This window comes from Trematomus bernacchii, unplaced genomic scaffold (assembly GCF_902827165.1).
Source record: "Trematomus bernacchii unplaced genomic scaffold, fTreBer1.1, whole genome shotgun sequence".
In the NCBI taxonomy this organism is placed as follows: Eukaryota; Metazoa; Chordata; class Actinopteri; order Perciformes; family Nototheniidae; genus Trematomus; species Trematomus bernacchii.
In genome coordinates this window covers 11302810-11318326 of record NW_022987828.1, presented here as the reverse complement: position 1 = coordinate 11318326, position 15517 = coordinate 11302810, and the positions used below count along the sequence as shown (strand labels likewise).

Genomic DNA, 15517 nt, shown 5'->3' with positions numbered 1-15517 from the left:
AGGGACTAGCACCAGAGCCAACATTCTTTTTAAAACTATTTTAAATCACAATTTTATTTACACCAACATCCTAGATGTCAAAGCCAAATAGGGCAAATTCAGACACTGGTGCCCCCACATGGCAAAGAGTGTCTACTGTTAGAAAAATCTTAACTTCAATACAAAGCAGTCATGTACACCAATGTTAGTTAGCTGCATATGGAACACATAGTCCATCTGTGATAAATGTATTCAAACAAATAGAGATAAATATTAAAAGGGTAAAATATTAGTCAAACCATCTCTCTTTAGACTGAAGTCCTTATGTTGGTGTTAAGTAAGAAAGTGGATTTTGCTCTGACTCTTTATATTATATATACATTGTTATTATATCTTCACAAGTATGAAAAACACAGTAGGAGTTTTACTCCCCCAGAAACATAAGCCAGTAACAAAGTTGTTATTGAACAGTTTTGCCACCGTTTGAGAAAAACAAACAAACAAGAGGTTGTTCTCTGTTCCTGCTCATAGCCGGTTAACCTGCAGACCTCCCTGACCTGTCGGTGTCGTTGACTTGGCCCCGAGGCAGGGCAGCTGTTCATTTAACTGGTAATTGAGTGCCACTGACATCACTTTAATGAGACAGCACTAATGAGTGCTGACAGCTCAGACAGCACACAGCCATCAGCTCACCTCCAGCAGGTTCAGCTGGCCGAGGGTACAGAGAGCAGAGAGTGCCATCCTCTGGTTAACACAGGAAATGACCACTAGGACCAGATGTGCTTCAACAAATACATTCCCCCTGTCATTTCCTGTCTTTGTAATCTGTTAATATCAAGTGTTAGGTAGAGGGATGTTGCATTTCAATGATCACATGTGGAAATCAATCATTGTAATCATTATGAAAACAATTAAATAGCCATAACATCAACAGTTGAGTATAATAATAATTTAGCTACTTAATAACAATTTGAAAATTAAATCATATTAAATTGTTGCATTTATTATTAACTACAACTATAACATCTCTTAAAGTTAATATTTAAAAGCAGTTATTTATTGTACATCTTTTCACATCCACTAGAGGGAAGCATCATATCAAAAGTCTTTAGCTGGTTCAATACTACATAAAGATTAAAAAGAAATGACAAATTAATTTGTTACTGCCAACATGAATGGCTGATATCTTTATTTCTGTCACATAATAACGAACTGATATAATTGAGAAAGTGGTAAAAACATAATTTAAAGATTTTTCTCCTGCTGTCAGCGTGTCCTTAAAAAGCTGCATGTGAGTGTAATGAAATGTAGCAGCAGCAGTCAACACTGAGAGGGGAGCTAGGGACGGACAGATCCACCCACCCACAGACTGTAATTATTGGAGCCACTGCCACAATGGTTCAGGAGATAGAGCTGGACTAATCAGACAGTAGGCTCCTCCAGTCAGCATGTCAAGTGTCAAAATACTGAACCCCAAATTGATCCCAAAGGCATAGCCAGCCCTGTGAAAAATGAGGATTAGATACAGCTCAAAGGGACCTTTTATCCATCAGTGTTGTATGTGAATGTGTACATGTTGGCAAGTGGTGTAAAAGAGCTTTAAGTGAACCAAGCGAAGGGGTTGCAGTGACTTCCTTCCACCACGCTGAGGCCTCAAACTGAGATTTCAATGAGGTGTGATGAGTCAGTGAACCAGCAACAGCCATTCGTTCAAATGTATTCTCACGCTTCCTTCATGACTTTTTGGTATTCAATGTTCAGAGGTAAGGAAGATAGTGAGTTGAGATGTTTGGTATGAAGTGACTGCTGAACAGCGTGCGGTATTCCCAATGGCCAGTCCACCCCTGGCTGCAACATTATTAAGGTTTCAAGTTCTCTCTCTGTCTAAGTCAGGGGTGGGGAATCTCCGGCCCCCGGGACGTATACGGCCCGCGAGACCATTTGGTACGGCCCTCGAGGTAATTTATAAACACACGCAAAAAATAAAAAGAAATTAAAGAAATCTAGACCGCAAACAAATTAAACAAGCGAGTACCTGTTTTTCCTGGCCAAGGTCAGGGTCGTCCTTGAACACAACACAAGCCTAACGTGTCATCACGTGGTATAGGTCTCGTCTGACAGGGGTGCAGTTCTGACAGAGCACCAGAACGTCGCTCCGGCACTTCCAAAAATTGCAGTACCCATAAGGAGCCGTACACATGCTGCAGTTTTTGCGTGGCTGTGTCTTTAGTTGTAAGCCAAGTGGCGATATGTTCATCTGTCATACTGATCATACAGTATATCTGGATTAAGAGGTTGCTTTTTCTTTGCACAGCATGAAATAAAGGCGAAATGAATGGGCTGTGATTTTTGTATTTTTAAGCAGAGGTCAATCATTTGTACAGCCCTCGGAGGATGTTGGAAAAATTGAAATGGCCCTTGAGAGGAAAAAGGTTCCCCACCCCTGGTCTAAGTACTAGCTGTACGAATACGCCCCATTAGGTTATCCTCTTTCCCCACTTAATCCCCTTACTTCTAGTGCTGTGTAGACTAGAAAACATCCTTCCACATCAACAAATGAAGGCGGCAAACTATTTTATTCCTAAAAGTGTACAACCAAGCCCAAACAGAGCAGAGCATTTGCCTCTCACAAGACTGTTTGTGCCGTCACCTAGCTGGGAAAAGAAAAGACGTTGACAGGTGATGGATTTAAGTCATTTATAGCCTGATGATTTGGCCGACTTAAAGGAAGTGGAGCATATAATAAGCCTTGTTATCGGAGATATAGTAACCCCCTGGGGAGGGCAGCCAGCTCAGCCATGGATAGAAAGGTTGATATGTTAATTTAAGGGTCAGAAGTCAGTCCAGTTTTTCTGAGGTGTTTTATTTTAATGTAAGTTTGAAATTAACAATTCCACACCTACATTATAAAAGCTTGGGCTCAGACAAGCTAAATTATACATTAGAATAATATAGTATGCGTGTTCATTATTAAAAAGGGACCCATAGAGAGCAACTGATTTAGTTGCAATACAAAATGAATAACCTTGTTTGTGTGCTACTACTACTACTAGTAGTTTGACTTCACAGACTATGCACACAACATAACTGAAATGCAGAAACATTGGCTACTTGCATGCTTAAGATGTATCTGTTGCTCCTCTGAGTCACCAGATCAACGTATGAAAGCATGAATCATGACACGGACGAGCAGATGGGCCAAGTATGTGAGAACGGGGAACCTTGTTCTACAGAAGTGAGACGGCTGTCCAAGCACTAAACAAACAAAGAATAATGTGAAAAGACAGCCTCTGAAATTGTGCACGAGCCAGTTGGGGATGCAGCCAGGCGTGTGTTTATTCAGCCACAGGCACGAGTCATCTATTGCTAGCAATGCCCTGCATCATGAACACTGTACGCAGTATTTGCTTTAACACGCTCATGAGGATGTTTTTCCAACTTGTTCCTTTTTCGAATCAGGAGATACAGATATATTGTCCTTGTAGAAATTAATTCCCACAATAATCTAAGTTTAGGGACCCACACATAAACACCATTATAGAAGCAATAATGTGGGAATAAATGTCAGTTTCAGGAAAATGCAGCACATACACAAGCATTTAATGACCGAACACACATGCCCAGTTTATGAAGGTCCTGACGTGCAGGATGACCTCTCGTTAAGACTCCCACTTCATTAAACTAAATAACTACATTCAGTTGCTTACTGTCATGCTTGTGTACAGCTAGAGATGTCACGTGATCGGGGATCGGAGCCGATCACGTGATTTTCAAAAGATCGGAATCGGGAGAAAAAAATCGGGGATCGGAATTTTTTATTTATTTTTTTTTTTAATAATTTTTTTTTTTTATTTAATGTTACAAAACAAAAATGACCATGTTCACGTCTTAAAGTCATCCTGAGGCCTTAGTTTTGGTTTAAAATTACACAACATCATGTATGTGTTGCTTCTTTTGGGCTTGTTTTCATAGACCTGGTTGCTTATTTCTCTCAAATCTGGCAACAGAGTGGGCAGGGCGCAGTGTCTAATAGTAGCAGTAAGCTAACAAGAGGCTACGTTCAGCTGGTGACTCGGGAGTCGGGACAGAGAAAATGTCAGGAGTTTGGAAGTATTATAAAATTGAAAGCGAAGGCAGTGTAACAGCCAGATGCAATGTTTGCAAGGCGGAGGTTCCGCGTGGTGGAAAGAACAGAGCTACGTTCAACACGACCAATCTAATACGCCACCTGAGAAACAAACACCAACAACAACACAACGAGTACACAGCGGCCATTCAGGTAACGGCACTGAAATAACTAACACTTTCAGAGACTTTTAAAAAGGAAAGAGAAACTGCCCCAGAACAGTGAAAAGGCCAAAAAAATAACAGCCAAGATAGCTGAATTCATCGCGTTGGATGACCAGCCGTTATCTGTGGTGGAGAACGTGGGGTTTTAAGGGACAACTTGAATGCTTTTCTCCTTTTTTTTTCTCTTAATGCATTGCATAAAGATCGGATCGGGAAAAATCGGTATCGGCAGATTGTCAAAATCAAATGATCGGAATCGGATCGGGAGCAAAAAAAGGTGATCGGGACATCCCTATGTACAGCAATGTCACACTCATTACCAGAAAAAGGACATCAAAGCAGATGGGAGAACACGATTAACTGAGCCTTGAATCGCTGCAAGAATGTATGTACAGCCGAGATACAACCAGCAATTTGAGGCTCAGCCAACAGAAAAAGACACAGCCTTCAGATCTACAGTAAATACAAGATGAAAGTTATTTTGTATATAATGAGAAGAACACCGAGTGTAGGAAGTAAGCTGTTTACATGTATATAAGAGTGATTCTGTAAAAGGAAGAAAAACCCACATAAAGCACCAGAACTATGATATTGCTTTGTTTGCAGAACTTGCAACTGATAACAACTTGATTGTGAGACCAGGCTCAAATTGTTAAATTGTCTCAACTTTATGCTGCTTGTCCTTATGCTTGTTATCCCTGACCCATGGAAAAGTGAACCCTCTCCCATGTCAATGTTTAAGGAACAAACACAAACAGCCTTGCTTTCAGCTCGACCACCCTCTATTTTCAGTTTATTCAAACAGTTTTGAAAAGGCTTTATAATACAAAACAAGGTTGGGGTGTCATCTCTCTTCAACAACGTTTACAGTACCAGCAGCTGTTTTCAACTAAAATATTCTAATTCTAATGTCGTGAATAAAAAGTTAGCAACTATAGAAGATAAACATAGTGGAAGATGTAGGAGCTAGAGTAAAATATTTTTCAGGTGCTGATGGTGCGCAAAACACGCTATAAAGGAGACATACATTCATCATAAAATCCCCTGAAACACGAGCCCATATGAATGACAAAGTTCCTCAATGTTTGCTACATGAAGGTAAAAAAAGGCAATGTTTTTCCCACGTTCACCAAAACAAATGTATGGGGGAATATAGTTCATCAGAAATGTTCTGCTGCCACCAAGCAGCAACATAATTCTAATTCAGTCTGAATTAGTTCATAGAAAATCCCTCGACTACTCCAAATCCCCAGGGTAAAAGGGCCAAAAATTAGCCAGACCATAGTGAATTGTTTTCAAATGTATCACTTTAGATATTAGATGCACTGCTCAAAATGTACTACTGGAAATGAATACACAGAGGTTGCACATAAATAGAGATGTATCACCATAGCAAACAGCCAGCAGCACATGGCCTGCATGCATAAGCCATAACTGCCAATAATTCATATTCATCGTTGAATTGAATATGAACCGCAAAAGCAGAAGCCAGCAGAAGCCAAAAACAGCCCAAACTAGCTCACTGGCATCCCTTAGCAACAAACACATGTACTGAGCCAGAACGCAATACGTCATTATCAATTAATGAAAGCTACGCAGCACAGCAGCATACACTTAGCAGCAAACAATAGTTTATAATCTAGTTTAATTTTCCTAATCTTTCAAGTGGAACAGTTATAAAAATGGTTTGTTTTTTTAAGTGTATAAATTAATTTACAATTACTTCTGGGTTTACTGAGATAAAAATTGAATTTCTGGAAATGTAAATAATTAAAACACGTAACTAGTGTCTGCAGAGCCTTTTGGAGGATTATACATATGGCTGTGTGTGTCTGTAACCTTTCACCTCATTAACTCAAAGTCGGAGAGCAAATTAAGTTGAACTTTATACTATCTATGGGAGGACTGCAGAGACTCAACGATGTGTAAAAAAAAAAACACCCAATGTAGTTTCCCTGTTCCTTTACTTTGTGGAAAGGGCAGAAGTAAAAGGGCCTCTCTCTCTCTGGAATTAATTAGAAAATCTGTACAGCCATTATTGGCAATTTGTCATTACTGACAATTTATAGGATGGCTAGACAGCTGCACACGTGACCACTGTTACAACAGATAGACTGGTTTCTCTTATCCTTGTAGCCAGACCGAGAAGAAATCTCTTTCCATCAAACACTATAGATCATATCCATGATTTCGTCCTGGAACTAATCTGAGACCAATCACTTTTTGCATATGAGTAATTTTAACTTTCATCTTTTCCTGGTGGTACCATTGGGCATGTTAATTGAAATCTTTGGAGCTGAAAATCTATAGTGGTCTGTGACAGTGGTAAATGAGTCTATCCTGTATTTGAAGTAAGGTGGGAGCTTTTTAACTAATGTAATGCCCATATACCTCCGTCTTCACTAAAAGTCTAATTTTGTGATTTCAGTTTTGTTTAGCACCCTCTACTATCACAGAACATTACAGTGATTACAGGACTAAAACAAAATACTTACTGCTGCTCCCATCATCAAGGTGGTCTCAGACATGACACCTGATCTGGAACAAATACAACATGCTTTTATAATCTATATGGCAATTCCCAGTAAATGTACAACACTATTCACTGCTTGCTTGACAATTAATAAACAGTCTGGCAAAGAAATGTATGCATCCTATCATCTGGCATCTTGTTTGTTGTTGTTGTGGGTTTTTTTTAAATTGGGAAAAGTATTTTAGCAGCGTTTTCACTAAACAGCACAGTTACTGAAACCACTGAAGCTCTATTTGCTATTGCACACAGGGCATGTCTAAAAGTGGGAATCATATTATCTTTAAAGAGCAGAGTCATATGAAGTATGCTTAGAGCATCACACTTTAGAACAGTTGTTTAGCTATCAGCAAGGATACTCTGAAGGATGAATGTGCAACAGAGCCATATGATTTGTTATTATCTGTGGCATAGATGTTCCCAATGTTGGCAGTGAAAAATTAATACACTTAATTGGTCTCTTTTAGTGTCATTACTGAGGAGTTTTGGATGTATTTTATTTGAATATTTAAATAGAAAATAATACAAAATAAAAATACAAAAATATTATTTGCATTGGCTTTCATTTTACAGCGACTCATATACCATGTTCCATTAAAATACCATATGATGTGAAGAAGCAATACAATCCCATTGGAAGAGGAATGTTCTTTGTGTCTAGTGTAGCCTAGTTATATTAAGATATTCATGTTATATAAATATCTATTTTTAAAACTTTTGTAGCACAAAACTGTGTTATGTTACAAATGTAATACAGTGATGATCCCTTATTGTTAAACGCTAGGATTGGGTGTGGAAACCCTGAAAACTACACTTATTGACATACTGAGCCATTTCACATTTTCCACACAGGTGATGCATCTTCTGTGCACATACCTTATCGTGGAGTCAGACGCTGACCAGCTCCATGTTTGTATGCGCTCAAATTAGCTAGCTGTTTGGCTACTCTAGCCGGCATGTTTACGAAACTTCACCACGTTGTGTGAACGTGCAGCGTTCATGGACGGTAATCTTGTCAGAAAGACGCTTAAACTCCTGAAAGTCTATGGTTGAACAGCAGGCTAGCATCCCCTCCGACAAACACGTGTGTAGCGTCTTTTTTGACAAGCAGTTAGCCATTTTTTGCCCGGAGAAGCACTAGTTTAATCTGAGACTGTTTGCTAGTGGTTTGGTTGAACAATATCCTCGCGTTGAGATGTTAAATCTCACATTTTGATAAAAAGGCAGTATTTTAAATGTGTGCTGAAGATAATACACTTTGTTCAGAGTGAACTCACTAACTATCTTATTTTAAACAAACACTTACTCGTGCAAATCAGCCAATCAAGACACCTGCGTCACCGGTCAAATTGTCTCTTACACTGTCATTGCGCATGCGCAGTTCTTCCACATTGACATTGCAGCGGCCCCTTGAGCCAAGCGCGTTAAAAACAACATTTATTTTAGACACTATCAAAATAATGATAACTAATAAAATACTTTATGCCATGCATTAATACAGAATTGTGTTAAGTAATGAATTAGGTAGTACTGCTAAGTATCACTAAAACAAAAACAATTCTGGCAGCAGGTACAGGGCTTTGGCTAGTTCAGCGGCCATTTATCTGCAACACATTTAGTTCATAAAAGCCCACTTATGTTGCGCATGTTATGTAATATTTTTAATAAAGGACTTATACAAAACGCTTTTACCACAACTGCCTATTTATGTCTTATGGCCCCTAGCCTACGATATAGTCCTCAATTTCACTGACACACACTCTCACTCTCACACTCACTCTCTCACAAACACACACACACACACACACACACACACACACACACACTAGTATCAGCATGTGTTTAGGTCATGGGCCAGAAAACCACAGTATGACCTGCCTGCTGGGGGCTGTACTATTTATTTATTTTTATTTATTTATTTAATCGTGTATTTGAATAGGGACAATGCACATTAATGAACACTTAAGACAAATAATGCTTCAAGTGTAAATATGCCGGATTTGTGATTATGCAGTCCATGTAAACATTTATAAAAAAGCACATACTTTTAAAAGACTTAAAATTGTCAAAACTCAAGAAATTGTGTTTATCAAGGATGGTACAGTGGAGCGAAACCTTTATCTAAATGTTTGGTGATTAGTTTTGACACCCATTTCTCAGCTATCTTAGATAGCTGAGAAATTATATCTTACTCATAATGTAATGTAACCAGTGGCGGTGGTGCTGCAGTAGCTAATGAGCTGGATGGGGAACTCCAGCTTCATTGCATCCTTTTAAATCACCATATAAGGCTTTGAACGTTGCACTGATGAGGCTCTGGGTCTCCCTGTCTGTCGCAATGATATCTGAGCTGTGGATTAAACTGTAAGTGTTTGCTGCTGGGACGTATTGCAGTATAAAGTGACGATAGTTATTCTTTGTATCCAGACACTGACTTGCCATGAGCTTGATCTAGGTTACAGTGTATTATTTGCACGCTTTACATCAAACTGCTGTGTTCAACGTGATGTTCGTGACATCAGCCTACCAGATACGCAATCATGCGTCGTGCTTCTATTTATTGCACTAACAAGCTATTTTTAAACAGGGGTGCATCAGTGATTTTTACTCTGACAGAGAAGACAATATAAATAGATACAGAGATCGTAGTACTTTCATGTCCTTTTCAGAGATGCCATCGTGTCAATGCGCAATTGCGCAGCCAGGGAACCCTGAGCTGTGAGACCAGAGGCAACAGAGGGGCTTCAAGATCACTGCAGCGCCACACAAAAACTCCTGCTGAACCCCATTCCCATGAAACAGACTTCCAAATATCCTCTTTGTGATCTGGTGAGCATCCTCTATGAATTCCCTGAGATTGCATCGTGGAGGCTGTTTGGGGTACCGCTTCAATTATTGAAGACATTAGGAGCCTGGGGAGGGTAAGCATGGCTATGTATAGGACACAAATATGTTGTGACTGCAACTCACGATGACAGTTCGCATCAGGACTGCGGATGTTCTCATGAAAAGTCTGGATATTTTAGAGGAAGCACGATGGACGCGGCGGACATAGTTGCTTCCGTTTTGGTTTTGGGGATTATTATCGTATCGTTGCTGTCCAACGTTGTGGTGCTGATCTGCTTTCTTTACGACCCGGAGATCCGCAAACAGGTACCTGGTCTGTTCATTCTCAACCTGACGTTTTGCAACCTGTTGCTAAGCGTGTCCAACATGCCACTAACTCTGATCGGGCTCATCACCACGGGCCATCCCGGAGGCAGCGACTTCTGCCAAATTGTGGGTTTCCTCGACACTTTTCTCACCACTAACTCCATGCTCAGCATGGCAGCTCTCAGCATCGATAGATGGGTGGCGGTGGTGTTCCCTTTGAGCTACCACTCAAGAATACGGCACCGGGATGCAGTGTTAGCGTTGGCATACACGTGGATACACTCGCTTTGCTTCTCCACGGTGGCCACCTGTCGCTCCTGGGTTGGGTACCATCACCTTTACGCATCGTGCACTCTCTGCAATGTCAGGGCGAGGGCAGCCGGGACGCAGTTCATCATCTTTACCGTGGCTTTGCACTCTCTCACTTTCCTCCTCACGCTGATCGTGCTGTGTGTAACCTACCTGAAAGTGCTGAAAGTTGCACGGTTTCACTGTAAACGCATAGACGTGATCACCATGCAGACGTTGTTGCTGCTTGTGGATATTCACCCCAGGTAAACAATCACTAGAAATCGATGAAGTGTAATACATTTTACCTTTGCCTTTACTTTTTGTCCCGTGAATCCTTTCAGAAGGAACATATTGATACTTTGCCAAAATCAGAACATGCAGACATAATGTGTGCTCAAGAGACACATAGTGACCAACAGCAGAGGATGTTGTTGTCATTTCTCTTATTTAACTAGTAAACAGTGCTCAGTGGATTAGTTAATAGATTGAAAAATAAGCATTTTGATAATCCATTCATCTAACAAAAAAACATTTTCTGTCCCTTCTAGCTTCATTCAAAATATATCCTTTTGGGGGAAGTTTGTTAGACAAATGATCAGAGAAATGTCACCCCAGATTATTGCACTGCAAATTATTCATTATATTAAATCAAAAGGTTATTTTAATTATTGTATTTTAATTATTGTACAATTTAACTATAATCAAAGTGTTTGGTTATGTATGTTATTTGCATTCATATACTGTCAATATACTTTTAACTTCTTTAAAACACAGAATATATGCATACAACTTTCTGGGGCATCCCTCTTCAGGCTACACATGAATATACAAAGTGCTCCACTGATGATGGTTGAACTTTACATTAGCATGTCCCATTAAGGTCAGCAAGACCTTCCTCATTGTTTTGCACTTCAATCATTTGCCATCCATCTTGATTCAGTCAAATAATTAAACTTTGAATTGCTCTTTCACATTTACATAATTGATATCTGTGCAGTGTGAAATTCAGTGTAATCATCAGAGATAACAGGGCAGAGTTCACCGCTTTCTTCACGTCCATCCCACATGTTTTTCTCCATGGACTGCTTCATTATGTTTGCATGTCTCTGATCATGCCTCCTGGGTAGATAATGGTGCATGTGTGCTTTGGCAGTGTTCGCCAGAAATGCTTGGATGAGCAGAGGCAGAGGAGGCAGAGGGCCATCAAGAAGATCAGTACTTTCATCGGCACATTTGTGGTGTGTTTCACCCCCTATGTCATTACAAGGTGAGCAGACATGTATAATATTGTTACTATGTGTTTGTTTTGTGCCTGAGTTTTTTTTACAAACAGCCTCAAGGGGATTTAACTAGAATAATTCTGCACATTTTGTCTTTCATCTATGAATAATCTTTGCTTTTTCAGCTTCAAAAATAACTCTCCCAGGATTTTTTTTATTCGATTTGAAAGAGTGACTGGGTTTCACTTACCTTGTTCTTGCTAATGTGCTTGTCTTATCGTCTGAAAACAGAAGGTGATAATGATTTTCTATGCTGTCTTGTTATCTTGTAAAATGTTTAACTGCCTCCTTTTCATAATCTCACAGTTTCTTGGTTCTACACACGTTTCTAATCCTTGTCACTGAGTCTTCAGAACTGGGTAAATACACGGGAGGGAGAGAGGCAGGGAAAGAGGAAGATAGCAAATGAGTCAGAGATGGTATCACTGGCTCTCATTAGTATTAGTCCCAGTATTAGCGGTGGCAACCTGTCAGAAGCTGTTAGAATTGTGCTTTGGAAATAAAAAGGAAGCGCATTAGGAACTGTGTGGTGGTGAGACATGTTAGACTTAAGGAGATCACGCTAATTAAGAAGATGGATTAAAGCCATAACAAAGCTCCTGTAGCTTTTCACGTTGTCCTTAATTTGATTTAGGACTTAAGATGTGTCAGGCACTGAAATTGGTGTGAAGGGATTTTAACAAGGAAGAAGTCCAGAATCTAACACCACTCAGTTCAGATTTCCCACAGAAGTGTTGACATTTCATTGAAGTGAAATTACTTTTACACAATATCACAGAACTGGGGGAGGGTGACGGTCATTTGCTTTAGCAGTCTTCCACACCACTTGCACTTATCTGAGAAAAGGCTTGCATGGATATAGTGTTTGACTTTATTTTTCTCTTTTTGTCTTTATTTGAGGTAGAATTGTAGAGCTCTTCTCCCCGTGGCCTATAAGTCCTCACTGGGGCGTGCTGTCCAAATGTTTGGCCTACAGCAAGGCAGCCAGCGACCCATTTGTCTACTCTCTGCTGCGTCACCAGTACAGGAAGACCTGCAACCTGCTGGCTAACAAAGTCCTCAAGAGGAGTCCACTCAACTCCTCCTCCCTCAGGATGGAGAACACTGCAGCGCGGTGCCAAAACAACTCCAACACAACCAACAACATCCAACCTACTGCCAACAAACCAGTGTGCCCGTGAAGGTCACAGAGACACTATACCGGGCTAAATGGGTCTTTGATGTTAGATGTTACTTTAAGTTTAACTCAGTTCATGAGACAATCAACATAATTTATCTATTTTGATGGTGTAACATCAGGGCACACTATTACCAAATTATTTGTTAAAGGTCCCATGTCATGGCCATTTCCATTGATCATAATTCCATTGTTGAGGTCTACTAGAATAGATTTATATTGTGCAATTTTTCAAACTCACATTGGTTTCTCATACAGCATCTCTGTAAACTACGTGTATTCACTGAATTTCACTCTCTGCCTTTAACGGCTCGTTGGAGCTCCAATAGCTCCAGCCCCCACCCTCCCTGTGAGCACAGTGTGCTCTGATTGGTCGGGACGTTGTGAATCGCGCTGAGCGGAGGTGTGGTTTCCTGGTTTAGCGATACACAGCGAAACACAGCGAAACTCATCCTGAGCACACACAAACTCACAGCCGAAGTAAAAACAATAAGTGTGGCTTGATATTGAGTAAGAAAAAGGTTGATAAACGCTGTGAGAATGGGTCTGCAGAGAGAATTTCGCCGCGATCCCAACTGTCTGTTATCAGCCTGCAGCCAGGGAGGAGAAATCAGCAGAGCTGCCTGCACTGAGTGTGTGTGTGTGAGGAAGTCCGTGGATTGGTCAATTTGGACCAATCAGCGGGGGCTTAACGTAACGGCTCCGCGGACGTAACGTAACGGCTCCACGGATTGGTCCATTTGGTTCCGGGTACCACATGACCGTATCGCGTCATAGCTCTGGGCGTGGCTACTGGGTATCCAGACGTCACGATGCCCAGGAAGAACATGAGAAATCTCCAACGAGGCGTTTTGGGGAGGTCTTTTCTGTGTTAGAGTTTTACTCCCTACAGGGTGTACTTTGAGGGTTTTTGACTCTGCAGACCGTTTACATGCATAACAACCTCCATAACATACAAGGGGACGGGTAATAACCGGAAAAGCATGACATGGGACCTTTAAAGGAAAAGACCTTCAACATTAAGTATTTTTCTTATTGTCAACAAATACAATGAAAAGATAAAAAACCACCAACACGACGTTCCCAGCAGCCTGTGGCAAACCAAGCTAATGTGTTCCTACAGAAGATATCATTCTTTAAAAATAGGTCATAAATAAATATTGGGTATGAAAAAGGCAAAACATTTAGCTGTTCACACAGTTATTTTAAAACCGTTCTTTAAAACAGTAGTAAAAGGGACTTTGTAGAAAATGGGCATTGATATTTACAGCAGCAGGACTGTGTACAGAATATTAACACTAAATAAACTGCAATGCCCAGCATGCAAGGAACAAGGAAGTAATATATATACGGTAATATAGAATACCCTTTAAAGAAGTATAGATGGACCATTTTCTAGGACGTATTTGTAGATTGTAATAAAGTGTAATACTGTCCGCAAAGATTGAACGTTTCTAATGAGATAATTTTGTAGCATACTGGTAAATGTGTTTCAAATACTTTGTGTACCATGTAAAGTAACCCTTTGGTGACTCATTTGCTAATTATGTCTTTAAAGACTCGATCCAGATGTTAACAGGAGTGTAGCCCCATCTCCAAATGTCAGGACACAGGAGCTTGTTACCCCTGAATATTTTAGCAGGTCTTAACTATTACCATTCTCTGATGCTTAACGGTTAGATCAAATCAGTACGGCATTACCACGTGAATAAACCCAAGAGTATTTTCATTACCTCAAGTATATAAGGATATTCACATCAGATAAACAATGTTTTACATCCCACCTGAACAGAATGGCTGAATATTTAAATTCAAGTGTAACCTCTGACCTCAATGTTGATTCTCTGGCTGGATAAAGGGAATGGATACTATAAAATAGATGGTCATTTAGTCATGTTTTATGCGCCGCACTGATGGTTTAATTGAAATTACTGTCTGTCGTAGCTGTGAGGCCTGAGTTCTAAAGTGCCTTTTAAACTATGAGCTCTCTGATTTAATCCAAGCACAACAGACCAAACCTTCACATCATGTTGTTTTCTTGCTATTCTGTACTGTGGTTGAGAGTGATGATTTAGTGTGTCATGCAGTTTGGTCATATTGTAAGAAAGTTATAGGTAATGTTTATTTTGTAATACTGCCTCATTGTACTGTTGCATCGGGCAAAACAGGGTGAATATTATTTGAATGTTGTAGCAACTATTCAGTGATGTGTAATTAACATTCCAGCTCATGCCGTGTGAGCGGCTGTGCGATGTCTGGGGTGTAGAAATTATACATTTTGACAAAACTGGCAGATCAGGATGTTGTGTTTTGATTTTACTGTGACAGTGAAGCCTTTAAAAGGCTTATATTTATTTTTGTCAAAACTAAATACATTTGTGATTATATTGCAATAAATGCTGTGCATTTTGACATTTTAAAACCCTACGACTGTCTTTTATACATTTATTAATTGTTGCTATATGACTTCTAACAATGCATAGACAGTTCAGCTTATTTTTACTTAAACAATGCTTTCCAAAAGACAATGTACCAAATCTTAACACCTTCATCCTCCCACGCTGATTAAGTCAAGGAAAGGAATAATTCATTTGAAAATAATTTAAGATGTGATCCACCCACCACTGCTGCTGTTGACATGGCACCAGAACAAAGACTGTTCACAAAAGCATTGGAGCTTCAAGTTAAAGGCTTTTTTTAATAGTAGAGCTCTTATAGGGAGTGTGATACAAAGAAAATGAGCCAAGAAAAAGCGAGGAAAGTAGGCATTACCTAACCAAGTTGGTGCAGCTGGGAAAATACGAAAAGAATATAGAA

General features: G+C 39.9%; 1 protein-coding gene and 1 long non-coding RNA gene across 2 annotated transcripts in view; one reads left to right on the top strand and one right to left on the bottom strand.

The window, feature by feature from the left end:
* The window catches only part of LOC117499800, an 85354-nt gene extending 77194 nt beyond the window's left edge, over positions 1–8160 (bottom strand). Inside the window, exons 1-2 of the long non-coding RNA XR_004557725.1 lie at positions 8106–8160; positions 6765–6807 (exon numbers count right to left, since the gene is read on the bottom strand). This is a non-coding gene — a long non-coding RNA (uncharacterized LOC117499800). The remainder of the gene's footprint in view (positions 1–6764; positions 6808–8105) is intronic.
* A 1592-nt stretch (positions 8161–9752) lies between these two features.
* LOC117499738 (G-protein coupled receptor 26-like) lies at positions 9753–12704 on the top strand. The gene is made up of 3 exons (XM_034152332.1): positions 9753–10506; positions 11397–11510; positions 12428–12704. Exons 1-3 carry the CDS (start codon positions 9836–9838, stop codon positions 12702–12704), a joined length of 1062 nt encoding a protein of 353 aa, XP_034008223.1. The 5' UTR covers positions 9753–9835.
* The last annotated feature ends 2813 nt before the right edge of the window (positions 12705–15517 follow it).

Excerpts from the sequence above, each read along its gene's own strand:
- LOC117499738 (XM_034152332.1), top strand. The coding sequence starts at position 9,836 with ATGGACGCGGCGGACATAGTTGCTTCCGTTTTGGTTTTGGGGATTATT. Across the intron at positions 10,507-11,396 it reads CTTGTGGATATTCACCCCAG|TGTTCGCCAGAAATGCTTGG; the intron begins GTAAACAATCAC and ends GTGCTTTGGCAG. Across the intron at positions 11,511-12,427 it reads ACCCCCTATGTCATTACAAG|AATTGTAGAGCTCTTCTCCC; the intron begins GTGAGCAGACAT and ends TATTTGAGGTAG.